The sequence below is a fragment of the Desmodus rotundus genome, chromosome 7 (genome assembly GCF_022682495.2).
Source record: "Desmodus rotundus isolate HL8 chromosome 7, HLdesRot8A.1, whole genome shotgun sequence".
NCBI classification, from domain to species: Eukaryota; Metazoa; Chordata; class Mammalia; order Chiroptera; family Phyllostomidae; genus Desmodus; species Desmodus rotundus.
Window position 1 is genome coordinate 85,773,882 of NC_071393.1, and position 19,657 is coordinate 85,793,538.

At 38.2% G+C, this 19,657-nt stretch overlaps 1 protein-coding gene across 4 annotated transcripts in view; it reads left to right on the plus strand.

Annotated features, from left to right (window-relative positions):
• The window catches only part of UNC13C (unc-13 homolog C), a 543,682-nt gene that overhangs the window by 428,854 nt on the left and 95,171 nt on the right, over positions 1 to 19,657 (plus strand). For 3 of the 4 annotated variants that reach the window (XM_053928749.1, XM_053928748.1, XM_053928750.1), the window contains 3 exons: positions 5,181 to 5,258; positions 16,265 to 16,342; positions 16,873 to 16,902. In XM_053928749.1, the coding sequence (XP_053784724.1) occupies positions 5,181 to 5,258; positions 16,265 to 16,342; positions 16,873 to 16,902 (186 nt within the window). The remainder of the gene's footprint in view (positions 1 to 5,180; positions 5,259 to 16,264; positions 16,343 to 16,872; positions 16,903 to 19,657) is intronic. The other variant, XM_053928751.1, reaches the window with a different exon arrangement.

Below are 19,657 nucleotides of genomic sequence, written 5' to 3' on the forward strand. Positions count from 1 at the left end.
AAGAGGGCTGTATTAGAAGTGCACTCAGGAAAACTCATTCTCTAAAGCAAAAAGAAAATAATTAGGCTCCACGTGTCACTGAGGAAGTATGAGCTTTTATTGGCACAAAAAATAATCTCAATTAAGTAAAATATTTGTAACCCATGGGAATTCAATAATACCCAATTATTATCACTAGGCAATAATGTAAGAATAATGAAGAACATTTTCTGGGAAAGTAGAAATTGGCAAATTTCATTGAAAAATAACTTCTATTTTACTGGAATGATTTTTTAAATCATAATCATAAAAATGAGACTCTGCAGTTAATATATATAGCTATTTTCATAGCTATTTAGATTAACTAAATATGAAAAACATGAAACATTTATTGAACAAGATACAAGAAATGGTGTACATAGGACAATGATGCCTCGGTCCCCTTCAAAGTAGGCATCTTGGGACCTCACACAGTTCTCCCAGTAGATATCAGTTGCCCCATCATATTTTTCTGAACCTCATCAATGGTCTGAAATCTCTTCCCTTTCAGAGGTGATTTGAGTTTTGGGAAAAGACAAAAGTCACAGGGCATCAAATCTGGGCTGTAGGGGGGCGGAGTCACCTGGGTGATTTGATGCTTCACCAAAAAACTCTGCACACGAGCAGCCATGTTGTTGTGATGAAGCTGCCAATCACCATTTGCCCATAGCTGCAGCCTTCTCAATCATCTGGATACTTTCCATGGAGGAATGTCCAAGGTTAACACAAAATTTGATGCAGATTTGTTGCTTTACTCGCTCAGTCATTTTGAATGCCATGGGCTCACTCAGTGGAGTCTAACACCCCCCTGACTAGTACAGTCATCACTGTTCACACATGCGCATTCCAGTCCATTCTTTTGGCTGCCAGGATATATTGACATCACAAACCATTCTTGTTGTATTAACAGTGGCCGGGCTTTTTCCAGACACACCTCATTGTATTTTTTAATAACTTCAAACAACTGGAGTTTAGATATGACCATTGGTCTTAAAACCCTTTCTTTCTTAGAATTGAGTTCCTTGTTTCAAAATATACTGAAATCACATTCTCTTTCTGGGAATTACACAATCTAAACCATCTCTTGTAGAGAAGATATATTAGTGATATATATCTTCAGAAACTTTAGAAGATTTTTAGCATCCTAATATGGAACTTAAAGGGAAGATTTGTTCTTTCTAGAGCATATGTAAGACCAAATAAGGAACCAAACAAATGCTTTAAATTTCATAGCAGATTCATCAGGAACTATGATTGATGAGTTGTGAAATAGCACATGGGAAGTAAATGTTCCTATGGCCATATTGCTGCTCTTGATAAGTATGGGCAGTTTAATCTAAAAAAGGAGAGAGAAATGAAGTAACAGTATCTTCAGTACTACGTAAAAACAAATCAGCTATTAATTGACTCTTGTAAGTCTGGTTGTTTGCCAGGTGCTGGAGATACTTTGGTGAATGAGGCATACACATTCCTTATTTTCTGGGAACCTTTTTTAATTTTAAAAAATAATGATAATTCATTGAGTACCACTATCTACTAATTATTTTACCTACACTACCTCCCCAATTCTTTACAACAACCCCATGGGATAGATACTGTTATTTTCCCTAATTTTTCAAATGACACAAAATGCTCAGAAAGTTTAAATAACTCCAGTAATGCACCCACCCATCTAGAAATGGTACGTATAGGATGCTTGTAACCACTAAGCTATTCTACCTTCACATTCTCGTGTCATCAGAAATCAGCTGGTAAGTCAAACAGTGAAATCTCACCCTTTATTTTTACCCTTTGGGCCAAACCTATGTATCTATGGGGGTTTACCTTTGTTGGATGCATTAAAATCTACTGTTATAAAGCACTGAAGTGATATTTCTAATGTCACTTAACAGATAAAACAGAGTATTCTTGTCTTCTCTGTGTTGCTCTAATACTATGATGTTCCATGCCTAAAATGTGACTGCAAAAGTAGATTTTGGACCAGGGCTTTTATCTTACTGATTATATGAGTAAATCCCTAATAAACCTACTGGTAGTGTTGACAGGCTATTTAATTTATTCCTACTAGTGTGGCATTAGCTTAGGAGACTTTGTGTAAGTCTCCTAATTGTGTAATTGATGGCCATCCGACTCAATAGAAGCAGAACCTGCATGTCAAATCAGATATATTGAAGCTTGGAGATATTTGAGTCGCTCTATCTAATCCTTTAAATACAGCAGAAGCCCTCTCTTCACTGCCACCATCCTATTAGAACACTTCATCTCATTTAATCCGGAGCTCTTTGAATGGCAGCTCCTTTGCTGCATCCAGAAAAGAACTGTCCTCACCTCATGACTATCTTTTCACTTAAACTCTGTTTTATTACAGAACATGATGCAAACAGCCCCTGGTAGACTACCTGTTGCCCCTCTCTATGGTGTCACCACTTCTGAACCCCAACAGTCCCCCGAAGATGAAATAATGACCTAAGTTCATACACTCAGAAGTCCTACTTTCCAGGCTTTACTAAGTACCCCTTCCATCAACAGGTTCTCTCTGAAGAGTCACCTCCCCCCTGCCGTGATTAGTTAGGACAATGGTGCTTAAGCGTCAGCTTGCATCAGTATCACCCGGAGACTTCTTAAAAAATAGATTGCTCAGACAAAACCCCAGAATTGCTGACTCTGTAATCTGCAATAAAATCAGAGAATTTGCATTTCCAGTAAGTTGCAGGTAATGCTAGTGTTGCTGCTGGAGACATGCCTTAGGCAGACATGTCTTAAGTAACTACTTGCTAGTGTTAATTAAAAAATGAAGGTCTTACTAATATTAAATACTCACTAGTAGTAACTAAAGAACTAATATAGCGATTTATGTCACTGAATAAATTAGAATGAAATTGAGGTTGCTCCTAAAATTTGTATGCGAATTTTCATTCAGGTTTACTTTCTATGTCAGTAAAGAAATGAATGTTATTACAGCCGGTACACCCACAACTCTCAAGGGCACAACCTACATGGCTGAGAACTATTCCTTACTTGCTACCCATCCTGACTTGCTAACCACTGGCATTTTGTAGACCAGCGGGTGTGAGATCTTAGGCTCAGTTTTCTCCCAGCAGGAATCCAAGGGATTAAGGTTTTCCTATGAAGTAAAGTGGAGCGTTAGATCCTGTGGGGATACCTTGATGATGATCAGAAATGAGGGTTTGGATTCCCTGCCCAGACTTTATCTTGAGCAACTGATGATGTCTTTATTGCAATAAGCTCCTAAAGTCAGGCTTTTGTTTGTTTTTGTTTTTGCAATTTAGTGAAATGATTCCTACAGTTTACACTGTCGTTAGAATCTGTGAATTGAGTAGGGTTCGTATGTACGTGCGACTTAGCACTCCTTAGGTAAGTCCCAAAGTAAGGGTTAGCGTAATGTCTAAAGTAAAATTGGAGCAGCTGCCTTTGCAAGACACTCAAGTCTGATCAACCATCTGTTTTCCTAGATTTATTGGTCTGCTGCTTGGTAAGGTTTTATATTTTCCATGGCTGATCTTCTGTTTAAATTGACACATATTATCATTTTAGTTTGTACTTCCACAGAGTATTGCTTTTCTTCTGCATGTTATCCCTAATTTCAGGATTTCATCCTAATCTTAAAAGTCTAGAAAACAAATTCATAGACACAGTTGGTGAATTCATTTTGAAGATTAACTCTGTCTCCTTCAGTTTAACTCGTTGGAGTGTCTCCCTGAGTCGATTTTAAGCAACAAAGAAAATTAAGATGAATATATTTCACAAAAAGAAAATAAAAGCTTTTGTGCCCATGTTTTTCTATGAAAAGAGTTGGCATATATCTACTTTTATTCTCTCTCCTAAGAAAAATCACATCCACATTTGACTTATGGTAAATTCAAGCTATTTAATTAAAAGCAGTAGCTTGAAGCTCATTGATACATTTTTAAGTAATTAAAATAAAATGTAACAGAGTTTGTTTCCCTTGTTTTGCATAATTAGTAGAAGCAGAGGGCATCCTTAGGCTCAGAAATAGTTATTAGATGGAGAAGGGAAATATGGAATTAGGATGAAAAGCACAGAAAGAGGGGAAAGATTAGGCAATATTTTTAGCAAATAATGCATCAATAAATAACATAGTAAATTAAGGAAAATGTATAGAGATATTATGATACAACAAAAGCCGAAGTGTTATGTTTTAAGAGGTCTTTGATATTAATCAGTAAGGCTCCTTATCATAGAAAATTATTGAAAATATTTATTGCTAAGTGGCATGTATGAGAATACTCTGACCCTACTTAGAGTGAGGAACTCTATCTTACCATGTGTAATGCTCTGCCGTGTATAATGTGCACCCACGTTTCTGGCCCAAACCTTCAGGGAAAACATCTTTCATTTAAATTTTTAATTCAAGTATTTATTTATTCATATTCAGATACAAATAGATTCAACAAAACCAATTATTGTATTCCATGGTATTATTTTGTATACAGATATCATTATTGCTTTCTAGAGTTACACTTTTAATGCATAAGCATAAATAAAAGAATTAAAAACATTTATATAGATATGGAATTAGTACTACCCATGTATAATGTGCATCCTTCATTTTCCCTCAAAAAATTGGTCAAAAAAGTTCTCATTATACACAGCAAAATACGGTATTTAGGAACAGTGGAGAAAGTTGAGAAAATGACCACACCAAAGAATCTTGGCATGATATATGTGTGTGCAAGGGTGGTAACTAGAAATCATAAGAGATCATTCAAAGCATAAGGTGTCATTTAGTAAAAAAAAAAAGAGAGACAGAGAGAGCATTAGGAGTCATTAGTAGTCAAGCACAGAGAGTCAAGATTTGCCACAAAATTCATTGGTATATATTCAGAGTACTTAGTAAAGTTAGAAGTAAAGAATTTTGTGATGGAGTATATTGTATTAAAATGGAATAAATCCATGTGGAATATCTTCCAAATATACGAAGAAATATAACAAATTTTCATCTAAATATAATAGTTTAATTGAAATCCTTTTTTTGGCAAGAGGTAGAATTAATCATCACTTATAAAACATTGAAAAAAACATGAAAAGTTTGCCTGGTTAGCATTAACCTCTACAGTGTATGTATAAAACTATGTACTTACCTGGATACATTTGACAACGTTCTTGTTATTTCTTCCTAGACTATCAATAAAGTACTGCTTCAGTATGCTGCAATTGTATCAAGTGATTTTCCTTTCTACTGTGATAAGGAAAATGTGGTAAGTAAAAATGTCTCCACTCTCAAGTATTCATCAGTTGAGATCCACTTATTACAACTGATGGCTAAGCAAGAGAAGTTGATTTCTTTGGGTTTTCACACAGGATGTTGGTAAAGAGGTAACTCAAGAAGCTGTTTGAAAGCTTCCCTAGTGACCATGAGCCAGTTACAATACAGAATTCCGGGGGTGGGTGGCGCATCTCAGTGCCAGGCCACTTGCCGTGTTCCATGATGATAAGGAGCAAGACAAAGAATTGAAAACCCATGTTATTGTAAGGCAGTGAAGCTGAGAGCTAGGGAGTTAAAAAACTCAGTGTTGAATGGGGAAGATGGCGGCAACATAGGTGGGAGCAGAGTCCACTTCCCCTCAACGCCAGGGAAATACCTAGCTGATCTGAGGAGCAGAGCGAACAGCCAACAGTATTCCAGCATATACGAAGATCAGAGACCAAAGATAGAGGACACTGAAGGATCTGACGGTAAGAAGAGTGCTCAAGGACAATAAGGTCCACGGGACCCAGGACCGCGCGGTACAAGGGCGGCAGAAGCGCCAGCCCTGGCGCAGGGGCTGCGGCAGGAGTCTTGGGAGAGGGCCAGGCTGCGCTGTGAGCAGCCAGGTGCTTGATTAGACCAGGGGGGCTTGAAAAGGAGGAATTTCTCAAAAAGAAAAAGAAAATAGAGACACTCAGGGGCTAATTAGAGAACTCTCGGTAGTAGCCGAGACCCCTGGCGCCCCTCCCCCTCCACCCCTGGACTTCTACGCTCACCTGAGGTCCGGTCGCGCGCGCGAGCAGATTAGCGAACGGGACCCACACCTGAAACCTCCGAGATAATTTGGAGCAGAGACTAGCTGCTCCACCCACAGGCCCAAAACCTCGGAACCGAGTGCCGCGTGATTCAGTCCCAGGGCGGCCCCGCCCGCCCGAGAGACTCAAGCCCAGGGCGGCTGGATTGGGCCCCCAAGCATAGAGCCTGTGGCTCAGCGGGCTGCGCTCGCTCACCAAGCTCAGGGCCGGCTGGGTGCCTGTTTTCCAAATACAAAGCTGCTGGCGAGTGTCCTAACCCCAAGGCGGCTGAATCCGCCACCTGCGCGCCAGCGTTCCAAGCCCGGGCGGCTCGATTGGTCCACCGGCTGCGCGCTCAGGGCACAAAATAACGTCACAGACCCAAAGCGGCTGGATTCCCCTGCTGCGCGCGCACGCGTCACAAGCCAAAGCGGCTGGATTGGCTGATCAACGGACTGATTGACTGCCAGGGACCACACCTACAAAACAGCGAAGAGTGTGACCCAGGAAGAGAGAAAAGTGAAACCAATCCTTCCAACCACCCCCTCCCGTTTCACAGACAGGACACCAGCAGAAATAACCTGACCGGTTTAAAGCCAACAGAAGATTTTTTTTTTTTTTTATCCTTTTTCTTTTTTTTCCTTTCCCCCTGAATTCCTTCTTCCTCTCTCTTTTTTTCTTTTTTTTCATTCCTTCTTCTTCCCATCCTTTACCATTTTTATGTCTTCTTCCTGCCTTCTTTTATCTATTTCTATGTTTTAATTTTTGCTAAAATTCCTTCTTATCTTGCCTCCGATCTTTCTTTATTCCTTCTTCCCTCCTTCCTTCCTTTCCTCCTTTCCTATTTCCTTTTTCCCTCCTTCCCATCTTTGTTTTGGTTTGTTTTGTGTGTGTGTGTGTTTTTTTTTTTTTCTTTTCTTTTGCCCCCCCTTTCTCTTTTTCCCACAGGTGAGACAACAAAACCTGGAGTGCTGAAAAGACTAGAGTTAGACCGTGTTAAACACATAAACGTCAGCTCAAGACCAGTGAGCACAGGAGAGTAAGGAGACAGCACCACCGAATCCCATTGGCATTCTACCATAGAAGTTCATATCATAAATCCAGGGAGTCAGAACAAAGCAATTTAAGATGCAGAGGCCAACAAGAAGAGCCTCACAAACAATGGGAAGACAAAGAAACAATTCCCAAATGAAAGGAAAGGAGGAAGTCTCAGAAAGAATACTAACCGAAAAAGAGGCAAGTCAACTATCAGATACTGAGTTCAAAGCAATGGTCATCAGGAAACTCACTGAGCTCTCTGAGCTCAAAGAGAACTACCAGAAACTACAAGGAAACTACAATGAACTCACTGCAAACTATATCAACATGAAAAAGGAAATAGAAAATATCAACAAGAGCCAAGAGGAAATGAAGAATACAATTTCTGAATTGAAGAACACAGTAGAAGGAATTAAAAGCAGACTTGACGAAGCAGAGGATCGGATCAGCGAGCTGGAGGATAAAGTAGAAAAAAACACCCAGAAGGAGCAAGAAAAGGAAAAGAGGCTCAGAAAGAATGAAGAGGCAATAAGGGAAATTCAGGACAACATGAAACGTAACAATATCCGTATAATAGGAATACCAGAAGGAGAAGAAGAAGAGCAAGGGATAGAAAACCTGTTTGAAAAAGTAATGATGGAAAATTTCCCTAATCTGAGAAGAGAAAAAGTCACCCAAATCCAGGAATCACAGAGAGTCCCAAACAAGAGGAACCCAAAGAGACCCACTGCAAGACACATCATAATTAAAATGGCAAATTTCCAAGACAAAGAGAGGATCTTAAAGGCAGCAAGGGAGAAAAAGGAAGTAACATACAAGGGAGCCCCAATAAGGTTAGCAACTGACTTCTCAATGGAAACGCTCCAAGCCAGAAGAGAATGGCAAAAAATATTCCAAGTACTGAGAACCAGAGGCCTGCAACCAAGACTACTTTACCCAGCAAGGCTCTCAATCAAGATAGAAGACCAAATAAAGAGTTTCCCAGACAAAAGAAGTCTAAAAGAATACAGCTCCACCAAACCAGCTCTGCAAGAGATGCTAAAGGGACTGCTTTAAGGAAAGGAAGGAAAAGAGAAAGACAGAGGAACACAGGTAGGAAATAATGGCAATGAATAACTACCTATCGATAATAACCTTAAACGTAAATGGATTAAATGCTCCAATCAAAAGACATAGAACAGCTGAATGGATAAGAAAACATGACCCACACATATGCTGCCTACAAGAAACCCATCTCAGGACAAAAGACTTACACAGACTGAAAGTGAAGGGCTGGAAACAAATTTTCCAAGCAAACGGACAGGAAAAAAAAGCAGGGGTAGCAATACTCATATCTGACAAAATAGACTTCCAAAGAAGGGCCATAAAGAGAGACCCAGAAGGTCACTTCATAATACTCAAAGGAAGAATCCACCAAGAAGACATAAACATTGTAAATATATATGCACCCAACATAGGAGCACCCAAATACATAAAGAAAATCTTGGAGGATTTCAAGAAAGATATTGACAGCAACACAATTATAGTAGGGGATTTTAACACCCCACTATCAAAAATGGACAGGTCTTCCAAACAAAAGATCAACAAAGATATTGTGTCACTTAACAATACCTTAGAGGAAATGGACTTAACTGATATATACAGAGCTTTTCATCCCAAAGAAGCAAAATACACGTTCTTTTCAAGTGTCCATGGAACTTTTTCAAAGATAGACCACATGATAGGACACAAAGCAAGCCTCAACAAATTCAAGAAAATTGAAATCATATCAAGCATCTTCTCTGACCACAAGGGTCTGAAACTAGAAACCAACGCCAAGGGTAAAAACCCAAAACACTCAAAAGCATGGAGACTGAATAGCATGCTATTAAACAATGAATGGGTCAAGAATGAGATTAGGGAAGAAATCAAAAACTTCCTGGAAACAAATGAAAACGAACTCACAACAACCCAAAACCTATGGGACACAGCAAAGGCAGTCCTGAGAGGGAAGTTCATAGCAATACAGGCCTACCTTAAGAAGTTAGAAACAGTTCAAACAAACAACCTAACCCTACGCCTACAAGAACTGGAGGAACAACAACAAAGACAGCCCAGAGCAAGCAGAAGGAAGGAAATAACCAAGATCAGAGCAGAACTAAATGACATAGAGACTAAAAGCACAATTGTAAGGATCAATGAATCCAGGAGCTGGTTCTTTGAAAAGATAAACAAAATCGACAAGCCTTTAAGTAGGCTCATCAAGAAAAAAAGAGAGAGGATCCAAATAAACAGAATTAGAAATGAAAGTGGAGAGATTACAACTGATACCACAGAAATACAAAGGATCGTAAGAAATTACTATGAAGACCTGTATGCTAAGAAATTTGAAAACCTAGATGAAATGGACACATTTCTAGAAAAATATAATCTTCCAAAACTGAATGAAGAAGAAGCAGAAAACCTGAACAAACCAATATCAGCAAAGGAAATTGAAGCTGTCATCAAGAAACTCCCATCACACAAAAGCCCTGGACCAGATGGTTTCACAGGAGATTTCTACAAAGCATTTAAGGAAGAACTAACCCCTATCCTTCACAGACTATTCGAAAAAATCCAAACTGATGGAAGACTCCCAAACTCTTTTTATGAAGCCAACATCATCCTAATCCCAAAACCAGATAAAGACACAACGAAGAAAGAAAACTTCAGGCCAATATCGCTGATGAACATAGACGCTAAAATTCTCAACAAAATATTAGCAAACCGCATCCAGCAATATATTAAAAAGATCATCCACCATGACCAAGTGGGATTCATCCCAGGGATGCAAGGATGGTACAATATTCGCAAATCAATAAACATAATACATCACATCAACAACAGCAAAGACAAAAATCACATGATCATATCAATAGATGCGGAAAAAGCATTTGATAAGATACAGCACCCATTTCTGATAAAAACACTCAGCAAAGTGGGAATAAAGGGAGCAGTCCTCAACATAATTAAGGCCATATATGAGAGACCTACAGCCAACATCACACTCAATGGACAAAAACTTAGAGCTTTCCCACTAAGATCAGGAACTAGACAAGGATGCCCTCTCTCACCACTCCTATTCAACATAGTATTGGAAGTCCTAGCCACAGCAATCAGACAAGAAAAAGCAATAAAAGGCATCCAAATTGGAAAGGAGGAAATGAAACTGTCACTGTTTGCAGACGACATGATAGTGTACATGGAAAACCCTATAGACTCCACTCAAAAACTACTCGACTTAATAAATGAATTTGGCAAAACAGTTGGATACAGAGTCAATACCCAGAAATCAAAGGCATTCCTGTACACCAGCAACGAAACTGCAGAAACAGAAATCAGGAAAAAAATCCCATTCGATATAGCAACAAGAAAAATAAAGTACCTAGGAATAAACCTAACCAAGGAGGTAAAAGACCTGTACTCAGAAAACTACACAACACTGAAGAAAGAAATTAAGGAAGATACAAACAAATGGAAGCATGTACCATGTTCATGGATTGGAAGAATCAACATTATCAAAATGGCCATACTACCCAAAGCAATTTATAGATTCAATGCAATCCCTATTAGAGTACCCATGACATATTTCACAGATATAGAACAAACATTGCAGAAATTCATATGGAACCATAAACGACCTCGAATAGCTGCAGCAATTTTGAGAAAGAAAAACAAAGCAGGAGGGATCACAATACCTGATATCAAACTGTATTACAAGGCCACTGTAATCAAAACAGCCTGGTATTGGCATAAAAACAGGCACATAGACCAATGGAACAGAATAGAGAGCCCAGAAATAAACTCAAGTCTATACGATCAATTAATATTTGACAAAGGAGGCAGGAGCATAAAATGGAGCAAAAACAGCCTCTTCAACAGATGGTGTTGGGAGATCTGGACAGCTACGTGCAAAAAAATGAAACTCGATCACCAACTTACGCCATACACGAAAATAAACTCAAGATGGATAAAAGACTTAAATATAAGCCGTAACACCATAAAAGTCCTTGAGGAAAACATTGGCAGGAAAATCTCAGACATTCCACGCAGCAACATCCTCACAGACACATCCCCTAAAGCAAGGGACATAAAGGAAAGAATAAACAAATGGGACCTCATCAAAATAAAAAGCTTCTGCATGGCTAAAGAAAACAGCACCAAATTACAAAGAGTACCAACAGTATGGGAAAACATATTTGCCAACGATACCTCAGACAAGGGCCTGATCTCCAAAATATATAAAGAACTCACTCGACTCCACTCCAGGAAGACAAACAACCCAATTAAAAAATGGGCAAAGGACTTGAACAGACACTTCTCCAAGGAAGACATACAGAGGGCCCAGAGACATATGAAAAGATGCTCAGCATCACTAGCCATCAGAGAGATGCAAATTAAAACCACAATGAGGTATCATCTCACACCAGTCAGAATGGCCAACATAAACAAATCCACAAACAAATGTTGGAGAGGATGTGGAGAAAAGGGAACCCTTGTGCACTGTTGGTGGGAATGCAGACTGGTGAGGCCACTGTGGAAAACAATATGGAATTTCCTCAGAAAACTAAAAATGGAACTGCCCTTTGACCCAGTAATTCCGCTGCTGGGATTATACCCTAAGAACACTGAAACACCAATCCAAAAGAATCTGTGCACCCCAATGTTCATAGCAGCACAATTTACAATAGCCAAGTACTGGAAGCAACCGAAGTGCCCATCAGCAAACGAGTGGATCCAAAAACTATGGTATATTTACACAATGGAATTCTACGCAGCAGAGAGAAAGAAGGAGCTTATACCCTTTGCAACAGCATGGATGAAACTGGAGAGCATTATGCTAAGTGAAATAAGCCAGGAAGTGAGGGACAAGTACCATATGATCTCACCTTTAACTGGAACATAAGCAATAGAAGAAAAAAGCAAACAAAATATAACCAGAGACATTGAAGTTAAGAACAATCTAACAATAGCCAGGGCGGGGGGTGGGGGGTGGGGGCGGGGATAGTGGGAAGAGGGTATTACAGGAACTACTATAAAGGACACATGGACAAAACCAAGGGGGAGGGTGGAGAGGGGGGAGGGAGGTGGGTTCACCTGGGGTGGGGTAGAGGGATGGGGAGAAAAGGCATACAACTGTAATTGCATAACAATAAAAAAAAAAAAAAAAAAAAAAAAAAACTCAGTGTTGACACCAACCAGTTTAGTTTTATACCACTACTAAAATGACTATAATTTATTCTTTCAGTTTTCAAATATATTGAGGATGGTTAATGTAAGGAATGATGCTGATTTCCACTCTGAATTATTAATTTAGCTTTTTATTTGGGGGATGATTGAGAATGTTTATATAAACCAAACCAATATTGCAGCTTAATAAAAGGCATAAACAGAAGCAAGATAAACTAAAGTGATTTGGAATATAATGTGTTTTCTGTGGTGGAAGATGAAATATTTTTTATTCAGTACATGTAATATTAGGAGAAAATGTTGGTAGCATTATGGGAATAAAAAATCAGCACTGAAAAAATATTTAAAGTAACAGTACAATTGTTTTAAAGAGGAAAACCATTTCCCCCCTTCAAAAAAATCAGTACTATCAGGCAGGTCTAAAAGAGAATTCTTTAAAAGGGCTTCTAGTCTTCTCTCTGAAAATTCCTTGACCGCTTGTTGACTAAGGTGAGTCAGTTGTAATTGTTCTTGAAGGTCCCATAAGATTCTTTTTTCTTTTCAGTTAATATGCTGTCCAGGAATGTTATTAAAACTCAGATATCTTAGCAGCTATCTCTAATTGCCATTGATTATAAATACTCTAATGGGCAAGAAAGAGTATTTATTTATTGAAAGCACATATTTTTAAATTAAAGGATAATACATTTGAAAAGTAACATGCTGAAAATCAAAACAGCACCAGATAATTTCAGAAAAAATTCTGATTTTATTAGGATAGCCAAATTGAAGACTTTGAAAGGTGTCTATGAATTACCAAGGCTAATTCCTGTCATTCAGAAGGAAAAGTTACTTTTAAAAGGCTCCTGCAGGCTTCCACTTTATGTGTTAACATTCCAGAGTATATTTTATTTTTTAAAAAACTGAGAAAAATATATCAATGTTTATTGCATTATTTTCTGGTTTTTTCCTGTGTATTTTATAATTTTCAAAATCAAAGTTTTATAAAGAAGTAAAAAACAACCTTGCAAATATTACAGCACAGGAACTTAACTTCTTCTTTCCCTCAATGCTTTTTTTCCCCCTTAGTTACTGGTGTCTTGATCAATCTGAAAGTCCCACTCAAATGCCAATTATTACTTTAGCTTTTCCATGAAAGAATATCAATTAGCTGCTTAGTTTATGCTTTCAGTTGAGACATATTAAAGAAGTACTTTGATACATTTTGTGTTTACATATAACTATTGTTACAGATGTCTTTCAATATCAAGAACATTGCAGTTTATTATTTTTTCCTTTCTCAGTGTGTGTGTGTGTGTATGGTATCTGCAAATTGATCTAGATACCTTAAGGAGAGACACCTTTTAAGAGATGACCAGAACATTGGCTTTTTCAGGGGTCAGAATGAAAAAGACAGCAGGTATATAAAATGTATGTGGCAGAATAATTTTTTTCTCCACTGTGACATTTTAAATTGGAAATGAGTTAGAAGTTTTTCAATCCATTTTTCCCACATTCCAAAATATAGCAAAGCAACATTATCTATGTCAGAATTACTTGATTTTGAATCCTTTTGAAAATCTTTTTCAACTTAAAACCTTACTTCAATCACATAGAAATAGCCATAGTCTGAACAAAACTAACTTTCGTAGTCATTGTGTCTTAAATTCCTTTGTTCCAGATTTAGATAAAATGCAATGCATTATGATATTTTCAGAGGAAAACCCAAACTATGCCAATAAAAAGATTACAACATGACTTCAAACACAGGTTATTTTATCTTACTAAAATTATCAACAAATGATACTTCCAGATGACGTTAATGTTCCCTTTACTACGGGATGTATTTTTTGCTCTTTGTTTTTGTTTTTTCCTTTTGCTATGGAGATGTTTTAAAATAAAAGTTGTTTCATGATTTGGTTTAAGGTAGATTTGAGTAATTAAGTTCTTAGTAGCAATTTAATAAATTGTTTCAATAAAATTGACATTTGAATATTTCAAGGTCAGGGAAACCTGAATCCAAGAGGAAAGTCTCATATTTATTTTCATCTCCCTCTGGATAATCGCATCTCTTTTTCTCTCTGTCACCCTACCCTGGTTGCTAGAATCCATGCCCGGTGAGCCTGAGCACATGTTCATTTTGTTTCTTAGTAGCTCTTTTCTGTCAGAAATGATCATATGAAAACGGCTTGGAGGTTGAATTTTTATTTATAAAACTGGTACTAGAGTACTGTTATATATGCCAAAAATAATAATAATAAGTTTGAAGGTTCACATCAAATAATCATAGAAGAGCCTACGCCACTAACTTAGACACATGGGGAGCAGACTGATGAAAGTTTCTCCCCTGTAGTCTCCATGCTTCTCGTTAAAAACAATGGTCTTTCTTTGATCTTCATTTTCTCCCTGGTGGGATTTCCCAAATCCAAGCCAAATCTTCACCCTCTGCAATGAAAATAAAAATCTCAATAACCTCACTCCTTAGTGTAAAAAAAGTCTATTGTCTCAGTTTGTTGACTTTTGGTCAGGATGCTGACATCCCTGAAAGTATGACCACACATGCTACCGAAAGGACTAAGCCTAAACCAAGTGTCTCTCACTCACGGTGGGAGATCAGAATCACTAGTGGTATATGCGGTTCAGCTCACTGCACGGCATCGATGGAAGATAGGTATCTGTGTTCAAAAATCAAATATTTATGTGATTGTAATCAAGGGAACAGAATAGAAGCTTAAAATTGTTTTCATAAATCGAAGTTAGGATGTGGTCACTTGAGAGTAAAGTAGAAAGTTTTCAAAGGTCAGTATTGTGGTTAAAGCAATAATAAAATCTTTCCACTTAAGAGAGCTAACACCTCTCTGGTGTCCTATAAATCCTTTGCATGCCTCTCTCTGATTCATTATTGGCTTATTTCCCAGCAACTTGGAAGACATATCCATTTTCCTTTCTTTCCCTTGATCTACTGGCTTTTGGGAATCAGTATGCAGCAAATATGAAATTACTCTAGAACTATTCTGAATTCTCTTTTCCAATTATAAACTAATTCCTACTATTCAAAGGTCATATCTAGTCCTGTCTCAAAGCTTTGCATCTTGATGTTACTGTTTTATTTCGGCCTTCTCGGCAACAACAAGTTAAGAAACATGTTGTAAGCAAGTGTAAGGCTCTGCGCAATACTCTGTGTGGAAAAAAAAAAGCAGGAAAAGACACAGCAGCACATGCAGTACATTTAAGGCCAGCTTATGAGTGAAAAGCAACTCAAATGTAAAGTAAATTAAAACAAATGTTAAGTGACCAAAGGATACAATCTAAGAAAGAGAAGGCTATAACTTAAATGATGGGTATGATTCAATTAGGCAAAGAGACTAAGTGAAGAGGCTGCATGCTAAGCCAAGTTCCAGCATCTGGAAAGTGCAGGTGTTTTGTGGGGCATAAATTGCAGAGAGTTGGAGATAACCGCACTGCAGTCAACAGAGATGAGAAGGAAACATACTTTACAGCCAGGTAATGAAGGGCCTTGAATACCAATATGTGGACTTTGTAGCCAAAGGGAATCCATTTAAGGTTTTTTGTTGGTGGTGTTTTGTTTTATTTTTTTTTTAATTTTTAAAATTCAGATGGTGTTTTTTTTTTAAAGTGAAATAAAAGAAAATTTTAAACTAATCCATTTTTCTTAAAATAAATTTTTAAAAACAGAATTTGGTTAATCTCTAAGTATAAAATGCCCTGACATTAAGGATAAAAGACACTTTAGTTGTAGGTCTTCAATGCTTTATTGTCTGACTGTATTACCAAATTTCATACTTTAAAGTGCCCATTATATTTCTCCCTTCCATTTAAGTGTTTAAAAGCACAATCTTAAAGTAACAGAATTATTTGCCAAATATTGTAGGACTTCAGTGATAGTTGTATACTCTTACATTTAAGGTAAACTCATTCAATGATTAGTGTATAAAGCATTCTCACATTACTTACTTTTTATTTGCTTTATCTAAAGCCCTGCATACTGATGAACAATATTCAACAATTGCGGGTCCAGTTGGAAAAAATGTTTGAATCCATGGGAGGAAAAGAGGTGAGTATATTTTTATAGCTGCATTTGCCAAATACCTACTTAGAGATCATTAGCAGCGTATCTCTTTGCTACTTAAAGATTCATAATCAAATTTTACATGGTTTAGCGAAAGAACAGAAAAGACAATAATCTAAAACTCCATCAATAACTAGGTGATTATTATGTCTACAACAGAATACGTTAGTGACTATATTAGCAGTGTGAATGGGAGGAGGAAGACAGTCAATAGCCTTTTGTAATGAGTGTGTGTGTGTATAGCATGTATACATAGGTATAGTCCTACACATACACAATTAAATACACATGCCAGTGACCTGTAAAGTTCCACAAAGCACAGGCTTTTTCGCTGTGTTGTGGCCTGTCAACCTGATGTCAATGTTCATTCTAAAATGTGTTTTGTGGCGCTGGTGCTTTTGATGTATTGGTGGTTTATTGTTCACATCTAAGAGTCTCTTTTAGAAATGTGTTGTGTGCTGTCGTAACGTGTCCTGTCTTTGTCCAACATCTTTGACTTGCAACCCCATGAGCAGAAGAAGGAAGGAGAGAGATTCTTTTATGAGGTTTGTGATATAGTAAGCACCTTACCCTTTACCCGGCTGATCCACCCCCTAAGCCTGAAGACCATGGCACTTCCTACTTACTCTCATTTGCGTGCTCGAATCAGGCAGACAGTGGAACACGAGCTGTGCCCCTGCCTCTTCTTGCTGCCGCAGTCTTTCCTTTCACAAACCAATGAGCATGTGGGCAATGAGGGCTGGAGATGGTGCCAAGAGGGAGTCTCGCTGCTGGCTTCCTCCCACCACCACCACCCCCTCTGTCAAAATATCCCAAGGGTGGTTAGAATGTGGGGATATTTCTGGTTAAGATTTTATTTATATCGTTCCTTATTGTGGTAAGTGTATGAGAGATACACAAAACTAGATTCAATTTCAAAGTAGAGATCTATTTTAATTCTAAATTTGTAAGGCCCGAAATGCTTCTTTTAAGATTGGGCCTCTTGGCATGGGAGGTTGTCCCTTCCAAAGAGACATTTCTACATTTCTCCCACCCCCAATGTCTTTTTTGTCCCACTTGAGCTTCACTCTTTTAAAAAATAAGCTTGCTGTTTAGCATCCGGCAGAGGAGAAGCACTTGGACATACGTCTGAGGGTGCTTCAAAATCAAACTCGGGTGCATTGCGCTTCCTGCCGCTGCAGACTCAGTCTGGTTTGTATGAAATAAACCTCTGCTCCCCAAAGTGTGCTACTGGCTTCGCACAGTTTGAGGGCATCGATCTCATTGCTGAATTAGAGGAGCACAAGCAATTGGGAACCATAAGTAGGGATTCCCTTTGTAATTTTAGTAACGTTTTATATTCCGACTTTAACTCCACCTACTATTTGAAAAGCAGTGAAGAAATTACTGATTTTTTCTGAGAAATTCTATCTCCTTTTAGTGAATGTTAAAGACCACAGGTCACTTACAAATGAAGTTATATTTAAAATGCCATATTTCCAGAAATTTCTCCTAATGCTACTACGACTATTTTATTACTCTTTGTGGTTGAACTCTAATGTGAGTGACATATTGTTAAGCTGCATATTAACCAGACAAATCATACTTGTACTTGAAAAACAACTGTGTGGGCCAAGCCACTCACTAACCAGAAAAGTGAGGTGGGGTGGCTTGTTCACCAACCAAAAATGGATTGCTTGTTTCAGATAAAATCTCCAGCTTGAATTGTGCAAGTTTCACCTTATAAATGTAGTTGCAAATCTATGGCTACATCACAAAACCCTTCTTACTAGAGAAAATATTAAAGGTACAAATACTAAGCTTGGTGCCTTCTCCTTTCATAATTTGGGCAATGTCAAGTACTAAACTCCTCATACATAATTTAAAGGAAAAATTCAGTTAAATAAATGAATGTCTAGCTTCTAAGAATATGCTTTGTTAGAGGGATAGCATGGACCCTAGCTTCTTTCTTTCCAACATTTAAATATTTTTCATCTCTTCTTTCTTTTTCTTCACCATCTTCTATATTCTCCAGTCCACGCACAGTTTCTTTTTTCTCATTCTTTTCCATTTTTTATCTCTTGTCATTTGCTGCTAAGAAAAAGCTGTCAGCAGACCCAGTCAGCATTGCACAGGGTTGATAAAATGTCAGGAGGAAGCAAGACCTGAACCCAAGTCCGAGTGTAACGTGCAGCCTCCCAGACAGAAATAAGCTTTATTATGAACACAGAAGTACGTTAGAATTGCCCATTGCTATGCCTAGCCTCCTCTAGGCACCAGAACCCAAACTAATAGGCAGAGCCCCTCCAATGCAGTCATCTATAAACTGCAGTATCTAAGTGGGTTCCGAAACTCAGGGCTTTGATAAAGATGAAATAAAGGATTTTATTGAGAATGACGGAATTCACCCTTTGATATGAAAAGTACATGTAGCACTTATGAAGGGCTTATTTAAGCCCTTCAGGGTAACACAGTGTGTTCTAGTGCTAATTCCCAGTTTCTCCTCACAGTGGAACTGGTTATAAAACCTTGACTAAGAGAAACTTTGCAACCTAGATCTTATTCTTCTTTTAGAAGTTTCTTCTTATTTTTGTCCCCTACCATCTGTGCTAGGATGTGTACTTCTTTCTACAAAAAGCTAATTAGCACATGATTGCTTGCATACTTGTTCAAAATAGTTTTCAATGTCATGTGTTAATTAGTTGGCTTCTAACAGCAGTGTTGCTTGCCTCCCATACTATCTGCGCAGTGCTGGCCGCTTGCAGGACTGGCTGCACGATGCTGCAGCTCTCAGCTGCTCTAACCAAGCACAGCTGGGGCAGCTGCTCTTTCTTTGCAGGATGAATCTCCTCCCTGTGCAAACAGGCAGAATGTTTAAAACCCTTTGTGGGGTGGAAAGAGTTACTCTCTGTATGGAGTCCACAGTGACAACATTGCCTATCAGGATGACGATCTTGGGCTGATGCTGTTGACTGTGGCTCCAGAAGCAGTCACGTGAGCTCCTGCAAGCGGTGTCCTGCAGCCATGTTGACACGTTGTTTCAAATGCCCTATTTAGAAAGAAAAAAAAAGAGAGAAAAAAGCTAACCACTAAATTTCTTCTCCAATGGTGACTTTCCAACACATTTCCCTGCCTACAAATTAATAGCATGTTTTGGCATAACAACTCTCTGATTACTTTACAGAATTATTTTTTAAATGTCACATAAACCCTGAAGCAAAAGTAACCTGTAACAATGAGGCCCAGAGTCTTTTTTTCAAAAAGCATCTCAGGTGATTTTTATGTGCATACAAGTTTGGGGAATTGCTATACTAAAACAGA